This window comes from Manacus candei, unplaced genomic scaffold, assembly GCF_025592945.1.
Source record: "Manacus candei isolate 608988 ecotype Guabito, Panama unplaced genomic scaffold, ASM2559294v1 h1tg000095l, whole genome shotgun sequence".
Taxonomy (NCBI): Eukaryota; Metazoa; Chordata; class Aves; order Passeriformes; family Pipridae; genus Manacus; species Manacus candei.
The window spans coordinates 4,387,718-4,400,207 of NW_026138143.1; the positions used below are offsets into that span (position 1 = coordinate 4,387,718).

Sequence of the window (12,490 nt, forward strand, 5' to 3'; positions counted from 1 at the left end):
ACAGAATCATAGAATGGTTTGGGTTGGAAGGGACCTTAAAGATCATCTATTTCCAACCCCTCTGCCATGGGCAGGGACACCTTCCACTAGACCAGGTTCCTCGAAGCCCCATCCAGCCTGGCCTTGAACACTGCCAGGGATGAGGCACCCACAGCTTCTCTGGGCAACCTGTTCCTGTGCCTCATCACTCTCATAGTAAAGAATTTCTTCCTAATATCTAATCTAAATATCCTCTTTCAGTTTAAGGCCATTCTCCCTTGTCCTATCCCTACATGTCCTTGTAAAAAGTCTCCCTCCAGCTCTCTTGTAGGCACCCTCTAGGTACTGGAAGGCTACTATAAGGTCTCCCCAAAGTCTTCTCCAGACTGAACAACGACAGCTATCTCAGCCTTTCTTCATAGGAGAGATGCTCCAGCCCTCTGACTATCTTCATGGACCTCCTGTGGGCTTGGTCCAACAGCTCCACGTCCTTCCCCTGTTGGGGGTCCCAGAGCTGGATGCACTGCTCCAGATGGGGTCATACAGGAGCAGAGTAGAGGGGTAGAATCACCTCCCTTGACCTGCTGGCCATGTGTCTTTTGATGTGATTGGCTTTCTGTTCTGCAAGCACACATTGCTGGCACATGTTCAGCTTCTCATCCACGTTCTTCTCCTCAGGACTGCTCTCAATCCATCCAATACCCTGAGCCCTGGGTCCAACCACTACATTCAGAATAGAACCTGTGTGTTGCCCATGCTCACCGCACTGAAGACGAACTTGTGGAATTCCTGAGAGAAGACAGAAGAGCTGCTGCAAAGAGTTAGCTACGAGCAGCCAACAGCCACTACGTCTCTCCAGCACCAATGAAGGAAAAGAAAGAGGGGGAAAAAGGAACCAGGACCCACTTGTCTAATGGAGAAATATGGGCACACTAGTGTTCTGCATTACAGGAGGCTGTGGATAGTAAACAGTAAACAACATTCCTCAGATGCTCACGTGCCTCCTCATAAGAAGAAAGGATAGTTAAACAGGCATCTGTTAGCAAAATGGGAACAGAAACTCAAATTTACTGCAGTACCCACAGACAAATAAGTTCTTATTACCCATATTTTATGGATTGATTTGGAAGAAATTGAAGGATGGCAGTAATTTTAAGCATGACATTCATTTTGGCAGGGTAATTCAGTACTTCAAAGTAACACATGTGCGTTCCCATTTGTTTAGGAAACCACACCTGCATCCCACAGGTTTGGAGGAATCTGAATCTCATTTTTTGTGAAAGACTAAGCCAAGAACAAGCTTGCTCCAGTAAGGTGCCTCCCATATGAAAATTAAAACATAAAGAGAATGCCAACAATCTAAATTTAGACGCAATGGAAGTGCAACTCAATTGACTTCAGAAGAGCTACACACTTATTTGTGTCTCAGTTCAGCCTTTGGGGATTAAACAAACAATCCTTTTGTTCACCTTCATCCTTTCCAATTTTAAAGTAAGTGGACAAATACTTTAATCAGTAGCACTTAAAATAGCTCTGACTGACTTCTGCAGCTCAAAAGGAACAACGATACAACACGCATGAAAACTGCAAATACCTGTGGTGTTATACAAGAGGGATATTAACACTTCCAAGTGACCAACCTTATTAAACTGGGCCAAGTTGAAAATCACGCATACAACCTTGCAACCCTTTCACATCTTTGTTAAGCAGTAAACAAAGGGCTAGATTTTTTTATTCCTATAACAAGATCAGCAACATCTGAAACATTTCGTTCTGCTTCATAGGAAACTGAATATAATTTGCAAGCTTCAAAGTAAGAAGCAAATTTGCAGAAACAAGGTAGAGAAATTCAACTGCTATTACATTGCTCAAGTTCAGATCTACATTCTGGTGTCATTCTTTTCTCATTAGTAGCTGCCTCCTGATTTACATTGGGTTTTCCAAAGAGCTTTCAATTATCCAAGAAGTAAATATATAAACCTACTTCTCTTGAGGGGGAAAAAAAAATAAGCTTTGTTCTGATATCAGGTAGGTGTCATTTCCACAAAGTATTTAAAATGGGGTCTCAACTCTGGTGTCCTTTTTTTCCTTTGGCAGAACTTGCTCTTACAGTAGCATAAAATCAGAAGGAACTTCATTTGAAAAAATGATGTCAAAGCCAGTAGGATTCCCTGTGCTGTTTGTGTTAATTAGGAAAGACTATAAGACAGGGAGAAAGAGAAAAGCACATTTGTCATGCTATGCATCATTCAAATACAAATGCGGGTAAAGACAATTGTGAGGCTGATGAGGATATTTGTGAAATGCTCACTGAAGTAGATTTTATTCTTTTTAAAATTCCTTTTAATTAGATAAACGCCAGTGTGCACGTGACAGCTGGCAGGAAAAAACCTGCCCTACCTTTCAGAGTCTCCTGCAAACTCTGTGCACAGGCTGCCAGTTTGTGGCTGTCATGGTTCTTCCCGGTATTCTCTCCCGCTGAGGATGGCAAGGCCAGGTGAAGGTTAACCACCGTTAGATCATTCATTCCAACCTGGGGGAGGAAGGAGGAGAAATCAATGCCGTGCGGACAGGGCACGGAAGGTCACAAAGCAAAACCATGTGCCTGCTCCCAGTACTTTCAGTAGTAAATTTGGAGGACTAGGACTCCCTCTGCTATGTATGTGGTGTGTTTTGGTGTGTCTTGTTTTGAGGAGGAAGGGGAGGGAGGCATTTTGCAGCTTTGTGTGCCTTAACCTGAAAGCCTCTCAGTTCTGGTGAAACTGGTTTGCATATGCAAACAGCTCCCTTCCACCACAGTTGCAGAAAGAAGTCAGCTGCTTATGAAAATCAGTTTATGTAAAACCAGTTATTAATAAGCTACAAATAATGTCATGGTCATTACAGGGGCTAATTACTACTGTCTTGTGATTAGCCCTAGTTCGTCACAGAGACTAACCAAGAAACTTAATGTACCTTGAAAGGAGCTGTTGGCTCTCTGCAATCTTCTTCTTACCTTCTGGGAATCACTTGGAACAAGTAATACTTACTCCTAATATTGACCTATTTGCATAATTATTTAATTACTAGTAATTTATTTATTCATAATTATTTGATCAATGCTTCTCTCAAAGCATCACCAGACATGTCAAATTGGATTCCTCCATCACAGCCTGTGCAGAGATGGGCTCCCTCTGCTTACATGTTTGCTTGAGCTTATGTACAAGAACTGTTTTCAAAACTGATGACATTGTTTTAGATGGGTTCAGCCTAGTGAAAAAGCTTTGTAATGGAAACTCTGCAGTATGATAGCAACATAAGACAGGCTAGCCCGAGTCTCTCTGCAGCACTGTGCCTTATACACACACACACACACACACACACACACACACATATATACATAATCTATCTCCATTCTCCCTGCACTTATCCCTCTTTGTGGCACTGACAAGAATAACAGCCTTGTGGCTGGCTGCTGCTGGACACACACCTCATTCTGCCTGTGTTAATTTGGTAAAAGACAAACAAGGTGACTGGTGACTTCTGTCACACTCTCAGTGGCTATGGATAGTATTGAGGATCCACTGACCCTCACATTCTCAAATGCTCCCTTGCAGCAGGGCTTGCTGCCACAGGAGCAAGGGAAAGGACTGACTGTGATGAACTACCATATGTCCACTAAGCACTTGTCCATAATCAAGCCATGGGACAGTGATGAGATAGGTTAGAGGCTCATGCAAATTATTATCTGTTAGAAGTCTCTTTTCATCTTACCCAAGTTCTTTCTAACAAAAGCTCTGCAAGGGTCAGCTGGCACAATGGCAGTTACCTTGAAATGTGCAAGATAGGGGTGAGGATATGAGTGCCTCCCGTTGCCGTTAGTCTGTGCGCTCTCCTGAGATGAGGCATCTTTCAGCTCAATGCCAGCTGTTGTATCCCAGAGGAAGCCAGAATATTCAACTCCCTGAAATTAAAAACCGAGAGACACAGAGATCAGGTGGAAACGCTTCTTTATCGCACCCCAGCCAAACCCCCCCACCAGATGTGGGAGGAACACTTCCTGGGCACCTCCACTGACTTCACCGAAAACTGAGCGTGCCAAGCTGAAACATGCATTGCTATGCTACTCACAGCCCCTCACACCTGCACGGTGGTAATTTTGGATACTCAGGTAATTTTAGCACTGCTCGGTCCTGCCAAGGATTTAATAATCTGTTTTATTTTATACAGGCAGGGCATGTTCAAGACCACCACAGGGGTGAAAGATGCTGCCTCTCATGTGTGTGTTCAGGCTGATGTGGTCCTTGTTTCCTCCTAGTCCAGGCAAAGCACCAGATTCCTCTGAGCACGGTCAATAATGAGGTAGTTCTTTACCCACAGGATTATTTTTCTAACCATGAGCTCAGTCTCACTGGGTGGCTGCTAGGGCTTGCAGTAGACAATGCTGCACACAGTTGTTCCTTCTCCACAGACCATATGCCATCTCACAGCCTTCTGTCGCCCGTAAGCTAAAAATACCTTGACCCCTTCAGTCTCTTGGCATGAAATCTGGTCTAGACCTCTCAGCCCTGTCAATCTTTGCTGTCTGTTTTCCAGTTTGAACATTTCACACTCAGCTCTGTGCTCCTTTCATCCTGCATGGGCTTTTTTTTTGATAATTTCATGATATGGAATTGGCATTTTCAGAAAGCTGCCTACCCTGGTCGCATCAGCAGCAGTACCTGATTCAAAGCCTCTCCTCCCCTCACCCAGACACCATTTTCCTTGGCACCATTCAAACCCACGTCCCTTAGCGAATCATAGTTAAATCCATCGGAAAAAAGAGTTTTCTCCATTTCAGCTGCAATAAAAAAGTGTTAACTGTTCCACTGACTTCCCAAGAGCCTTGAAAGTATTAAGGTTGGCTAAAATTCTTTGGCAGCTCCTTTGATAACTAACCCTTAAATACTGACAAAATTATTCCCCCAGTCAGAAGTCTAAGGTCTGAAAACTGCTACAGGAAAAGATGTGGAAGAATAAAACTGTTATCAACAGGTGTTTGCTATTTCCTGGCTCCAGTCTTCACATCAACATGGCAGTCAAAAGTCATTGCCTGGTTGAAGGCCAAATGCTCGGCGTATGTGGAAGCACGAGCCTGAAGCACCATCCAGTATTCTGCATTATTTAGCCCTGTAGAGCCTCCTGAGACTGATTTGTGCTGAAGATGCTCTGTTCGTGAGGTTACACCGTGTTACCTCATGGCATTGCATTTGTGTACGTGGTGTTCAAACCTGACTGGCTCATTAACTAGCCCAGTGTTAGAAGAGACTTTTTGGCTTATCAGAGGGTTCTCCAGCACAGTCAGATTTCTGTTAAAGCAGCTAAAAAGCAGAGTCAGTAGATAAAATTTCTATTCTTAGCTTGGCCATACATTTCTCTCATAATTTTGGGAACCATTCATCCTTATTTCCCTACCAGTAAACCGAGGTGGATGACAAGTTTTATTTACTCAGTCCATAGTCAAAACTGCCATTGTTATCTTTGGAAATACAGTTCAAGAAAGAACTGATGGAAGACTCTGGATTTAACATAGAAACTCTGAGACGTTTATTAATAATTCTTGGGAAAAGAAAAAAAGTGGAGGGAACAACTTTCACAGTTTTGCACAACTATTTATATTCAGTGTTTTAATGATCTGGCCTACCAAGAGATCCCAAAGGAAAACTCCAGCCAGGAATAAAAATTAAAATAAATAAAATAAAAAATGCCCTGGAGGGCATTTGCACTGTGCATTGCAATTAAGTGTGAATTGTATTAAACCTTGGACACATTCAGACCCTCCATGCCTGTCTGGTGGTAGCTACAGTCCAATCCTTGTGCTGCTCAGGTAGCGGGTTTTAGCTGGAGTTTGGTTTCTTGTTCCCCTTCAATCTTGGGTTTTACTCAGAAGGGCAAGAAAAAGAGGTGTGCCTCCCAAAAATCACCAGTGAACAGGGATGCAACCTGATTTGGAAAAGCCAAATTAAGGAAATGTGGATTCCAAGGAGAGTGGTTACAGGACACAACTGAAGCCACAGTAACAACAGTGCTCAGAATAGATCATTCCAGATCAAATAGCTTGTTCAAGACAGCCTCATGTACTGCAAGGCACCACTTGTTACATAACAGGTCTCCATTCCCTCTTTTACCCCACAACAACATCCCCACTCTGATGACTGCATCATGAAAATGACCCTGATCAGTAACAAAAGGCTTGAGCTCGAGGAGGACCTTCCTCTGAAAACTCATTAGCACCCTTAAAGGGAAAAAAAGAGACATTTCCTTTGGGAAACACTGCTTTTGGGCACTGTTAGTCACGTCCAGCCCAATGCAGCTATATCTTGAATATTGTCAAAAGTAGCAGGTGCAGCTGTCACCACCATATAAATTAGTACCTCTCTACTGTATATACACATATTTCCACAGCAGAAGACGCTGCAGGGAAAAGCACAGTGCAGCACGGTGCAGGTTTCAAATGGTGTCCACAGCATTTTTAACACCTGTACAAAGCACTCTGGAGAACGTAGGAGATAAAGTCTTCTAGGTGAGGACGGCAGGTTGCATGGCCCCTCTGCAGACTCTTCACTTGCAAACTAGGAAAATGGGGAGCCCTTACAAATGCCAGCCAGTGCAGCACCAGGGAACAACCTCAGGTGATCAGCACAAAAAAATTCACAAGTACTGCTGCCTACCAGGGGCAAAACTGAGGCCTCTTTCCTTGCCCTAATGTGTAGCCTTTCTTCTGTATTTCTGTACTACCTTTATCCACCATACCTCCCACAAACACACACACACCTTCCTCCTTAGAAGCACACCACAATTCTTCCAAAACATCAATCGCGACGTCAAATTGAAAGCTATAGGAACAGTCAGCATAAAAAACAAGAAATGCGAACCTTTCCAAAAAGGATTTGCAATGTGTGTTGCCTTAAACATCCAAAATACATCCTTGGTTAGAGGGAGAAAAGAAAGCAAAGCCAAAGTTCAGACTTAGGGATTAATGTACCTTGTGTAGCTGGCCTGAGGGTTTCTCGGAAACAACACCCTTCCAACATCCTCTAGGGCCCTTCCACTTGCGGATGTTTGGCAGCGTTGGCTGGTTCAGCTCCATACAAAACTAGAGAGAAAAGAAAGAGGAAAAAAAAATATCAGCTTCGTAGGGTTTTTAAAAAATTGAAAAATAAAGCATGTAATAAAGCATTGGTAAGAGGCACAGTGGAGCACAGGCTGTGCTCTTTGCCCTCCCTGAAGGCTCACAAAGGAGGTGGTCTGAGTCACATCCCAGGCTGACTCACCCCTGACTTGGAGATAAATAAAAATTAAAATAACTTATGGCAAATGCTGCGAGTAGAACGTTTCTCCCTCAGACCCTTTTTTTCCCCCCTCCAAAGCTACTTGTTTGATTGGAAACGGATTGCCTCTGTGCTGCTTCCAAAGATGTTGACTGCACCAAATCCCATCCCTGCCAGGGGCTTCAGGAACAGCTGCTGAATACTCCCAGGGGTCAGGAGGCCTCCACAGTGTGGCTGGCTCCACTCCAACAATGCAGCCACTGGCATGACACAAGAGGAAGGGTGTAGGCCAAGCTCAATAGCTGGTGTTTGGGGGCTAAGGTTCCTCTGACTTTATGCCAGGGACACGTGGTTGAGAACCTCCACGCATGAGGGAAGTGGCTGCACACTCGCACGCAGTTCCAGCACGTCCTTCTCACGCTCCCTAGAGGTTTTTGTCTTCCTGGTCACTGCTATACAACCATAGCACTCAGACACTGTTATGTGTCCAAGCACATGGTCAGAGCTTTAGAGGCTGCGCCCTAATACCCAACAGATCAGGGATACTGCAACAGTGGACACCGTGGAGAACCACTGAGCCCACCTGGGTAACATCCTGAGATTGATATATAAATAAATAAATAAATAAATATTAATAAAAACCACCCTGGAAAATCTGGAATCTGGAACTCACTGATGTGGACAATATGGAACACATTTTGCCAGGAGTTTCAAAATAAGGCTTAACAGGAGGAGTTAGAGTCCTTGGCAAAGCTGATGCTGGCTTCAGAAAGGCTCAGCCTGGAAGCTGGCAGGGATAGGCATCAATCAAACACCCTGGCTGTGCTGCAGGTTCTGGCTGTGTGGAAAGGGGATAGTTAAAAGTCATCACTGTGAAAGAGCAACAGGGACTTCCACTGTGCATCATTTTGTTCTGACATTGGAGAAACTGTGTGAAAATGCAGAGGCTTTCATAGTGAAAGAGGACCCTCAGACAAAATTTTGTATCCAAAATGTCCCTCCAGATCAAGCAGCAATTTAACAAAGAAGGATTTTCAAGGCAAACAATAACAGTGTATACACAGCAACTCTTTGCAGTGGAGCATGCCAAACGCAGTTTGAAGAGCTACAGAGATGCATAGATATAAGAGTTTCCTACATAGGTACCAGTAAAATGATGGAAAAGTTATTGTCATGTTTATTTTATGTTTTGATTCAAAAATGAAAAATAAAATCTTGCTCTTGCACTGACTGCCTTGGCTGCAAGTTCAGCATCCTGGAGGCTGAAGCTGTAAGCAGTGATTTTCAGATACACAAAACCCAGCCACTCTTTTTTGCCTCAGAAGGCCAAGCATCATGCAAAAACACGTGGTACACCTTTTAAAACAGTTTTCTGACACGTAGAAGTTGGCTGGGGCTTCTTATTCAAGATGCCGCACTAGCACATCACATGGTTGCCCGTTATGTACCTGCAGGTAGAGCTGGGGCTGGGTAGATTTATAAAACAAGGAAGCACACAGAGTGTTTGCACTTCCTGGGAACAGAGCCTGGCTCTCAACTTATCACCAGGTGCTACCCCAACAAACACGATAAATCACAGCAGCAATAATTACTCATTCCTGGTGCCACCCTGATGTCTTTAAACAGGGTGAATTTTGTGAATGAGTTTCTTAACATTTAAATAACTTAAATCAGCAAAAAAAATATAGGAGTTCAAGTGTAACCTGACAAAAGAGTTAACTTATCTCTGAGTTGCAGCTGTCTAGAAAGTCCAGCCAGCACAAAGCATATAACACGGGTGAATAAATCCTACAGAAACCATCACTTTATTAAAAAGAGCATCTGCAGTCAACTAGTTGAATAGTTTGTTTCCTCCAGATTGATTTTTTTTAAGGCCTTGATTTAACTCTGTGCAAACAAAAAGATGACAAATAAGATTACATGGTTTGTCCAGAAAAAAAAGCCATCAGCCCATTCTGGGTACGGCTGCAGCAATGAAGAACTTGGCCTACAGCAGCTGACTTCAGTCTGTGCCCATTTTCCAGGGCTTACAGGCATACAGATTTTGAAGCTGTGACAGCATACTTGCTGAGGTCATGTTTTTTTGCTGAAGCGAGAAGGGTATTTTTCAAATCATGTTGTTCTGCCCGCAAAACCCAACATCAACCAACATTACGCTTTCCCTCATGCAGTAAAAATATACAGGCAAGCTCCTAGCCCACAATGGGAATGAAAAAAAAATGCCTTTTCTCTCTGCAAAACTAAGTTAGACCTATGCCAATCCCTTGGAGAAGCAGTTCTTCAAGTGGTAAAGAAAAATGAAAATTAAAATCTCAGTCAATAAGAACAACTTTTTTTTTTTATTTTACCCAAATCCTCTTAAGAAAAAAAGCTCTAGTTTTGTTTTTCTCTAGAGCCTTTCAGGCTGCAACTTTCATGAAATTTAATCAGCTTCTTCATAACATGCTACACATACCAAGTCAAAGCTCACACGCATACCATAAGACCAACAGTACCAGGGCTTGTTCTCTTATGCCCTGTATTACATCTACGCTCCAAGGCATACTCTAAGCAAAGAGCAGACTGTGCTCGTGAGAGGTCAACTCCCTTGTGTCAGGTACCTACCTGCCCATTGGATTCAATGATCTTAAAGGTCTTCTCCAACCCAAAATGAGTCTATGAGTCTATGATTGCCCCCATTTGGCATGCAAGGTGCCAACAAGGGCCACCACTCCAGGAACTGGGACAAGCTCCATTGCCTTTGCTTATTGGATATACATCACTTTCCTAAGAAGACAGTTTCCAAAGACATAATTGTTCTTTGTCCACCCTGATAAACAGCTGGCACCCGTTCCTCCCAGCCTGTCCAGAAGCAGAGACAGGTACAGTAAAGAACTTATGACTGATATTGGAAAAGAACAGAGGGCAGCTGGAGAAGCTGAAGAAATGCACATTTGAGGAGGGATTGGAGAGGTGAAGGCAAGGGGTCTTGGATGAATTTGGGAGTGCATAAAAGAACATATGCTGGGCTGGCACGTGCTGGAGATTATGAGGAAGTTACAGACTCCCTAACACACCTACCTGCCTCCCCAGGACACTGCAAACACTGCCAACAAAAGCATCTAATTTGTGCATAAAGTTAGATCTCTTCAGGTGCAGGAACTCTGCCCACTAGGAGAGCTGCCAGCAAGCACCCAGCAGTAGCCCATAAGCAGTTCTCACCACCCCTTCTTCAGGATGCTCTGGTTACTCTGTGTTTCATTTTGGGGTGCTATTTATGCATCCAGTTCCATTTCTGCAGCAGCACCATCCTTGACAGATGATGACACCACTCCACATCTTTGCCTGACAAGCATTACTCCTGTAATACCAGCTCTTGGGACCACCCTGAGCCAGCAACTTCCCTTTTGCTCAAAAAGAAGATGGACTACTCCTAAACTCTGAGGAATCTAAATGTGACCCAGGAAAACAATGTCTTGGGGTTTAATAATAATTTCAGACTTGGAATAAGCACGGAGGCTATGAGAAGAGTAAGGAGAGAAGGAGCAGTGAGGAAGAGATTCCGGGGTGAGCCTATTGTTATGACACTGTGCATCCTCGTGCAGTAATCATCACCTGAACTTCAGAAAGGCACTCAAAGAAATTAAACGCCCATTTTGGTTAATTACCACAGAAGCTTTCAGGCCAAAAAGGGCACTGCAGCTAAGGTAAAAAACCTGCTTCACCAAAGCAAAGGTGATTTTCATTCCTCTTAATGAAGAAGAGAGATGAGAACTAGGAAATAAATATTCCTTTCAAAATGACACATATACACAGTTACTTTTCTTTTAGCAAGCACTAGAGGGAGCAGCTTTAATGAGTACCAGAGGGAGTAAGAGACTTGTATCAATTCCTTATCATCTCAGCTACGTGGAGGTGTCATATTAGTAAAGATTTCCCCATCAACATGGAGAAAAAAATTTGGAGTTCAAGGTAAGGGCTGTTCCATGCTACAGAGCATCTCACAGTGATGGATTTCGTGCTTCTGGAACGGGTAAACAGAAGATCTCTAAGATATACCATCTAAATTGTGCAGTGGCACTTAAGGAGAAGCTCCCCAACCTTCTTCAATAAAACTCTCATCCTGAAACATGGTCTAATATATTTCTGACAGAAGATACAACAAAATGGACAGTGGCTTCATAAGATCATCTGGCACTGCTCTTTTTTAATCCATCTTTTAATACATACATGACTTCCCTGCTCCATCCCTATGTACTGTATAAACTAAAAATTAAATGCACATTGTCCTTTCTTTTCTTTATTCATCCAACTAGACTTTTATTTCTCATTGAAAAAACAGACTCAATCTACCACATACAGGATACAGCTACAGTTGGTGCACCCTAAAGAAGCCTGACCCAGAAAGTCAGGAGCAGAAACATTACGAATATCTCTGAGAAGCTGAAATCAACACCTTTGGTTTTCAAGCAAAACTTCCTGATTTGACACCAATGTCCCAGAAGAAGACTGTTGTGTTAGATCACATTTGTGAATAGGAATAGGTGGAGTTAAGGGGTGGAGAGATTTGTGGGTGCTGTATTTTATGGAACTGGCTATTGAGGTAGGGGTAGGGAAAGGTCAGAGGCTTCAGGACTTTTGTCCTGGTGTGGGCACACATGATGGCACAACACAAGTCAAGACGGGATGCAAGACATAGCCAGGCCAGGATGCTCAGCGCACTTCTGCAGCCAGATAACACTGAATTGACTTCCCACAGGCTGGAGCAACTCAGGAAGAGGACACAGAGGAGCATCAGGTCTTTCAGAGACATCTGGATTCTCCTATAACCAAAGGTAACAGCACGGAAGGAAGCGTTATTGTGGTTAAAGGCTGAAACAGAGACTCAGCATTGGATCCCATTTCCCACTGACAGGAGTGTTGTCTCAGGCCTTTACTGCTTGTTTGCCTTTCCCTCAAGCATATCCTTTTCCTGTTTGCAACATAGTAGAAAAACACACACACAAGAACTAGATGAATCCACTGCCATGGGGGAAGCAGTCACAAACTCTCTTCAGAGGAACCATGTAAGTAACATGAGGGGAAGTTGGAGTGACTCTATGTTAAGACACAAGATTTTTCACATGCCCATGGAACTAGTCCCTTCTAGGAAGACTTAATTAAAGACTGCATAATGTTTATTGCTTGTGTGGTTCAAGTGTTGATATCATAAGGGCAAATAAAACTTGGCAGGCAGATGGGGG

General features: G+C 43.4%; 1 protein-coding gene across 1 annotated transcript in view; it reads right to left on the reverse strand.

Moving 5' to 3' along the window:
* Positions 1 to 12,490, reverse strand: part of EEPD1 (endonuclease/exonuclease/phosphatase family domain containing 1) — a 62,359-nt gene that overhangs the window by 4,454 nt on the left and 45,415 nt on the right. The window contains exons 3-5 of the mRNA XM_051768553.1: positions 6,983 to 7,093; positions 3,788 to 3,922; positions 2,380 to 2,512 (exon numbers count right to left, since the gene is read on the reverse strand). Coding sequence (XP_051624513.1) covers positions 2,380 to 2,512; positions 3,788 to 3,922; positions 6,983 to 7,093 — 379 coding nt within the window. The remainder of the gene's footprint in view (positions 1 to 2,379; positions 2,513 to 3,787; positions 3,923 to 6,982; positions 7,094 to 12,490) is intronic.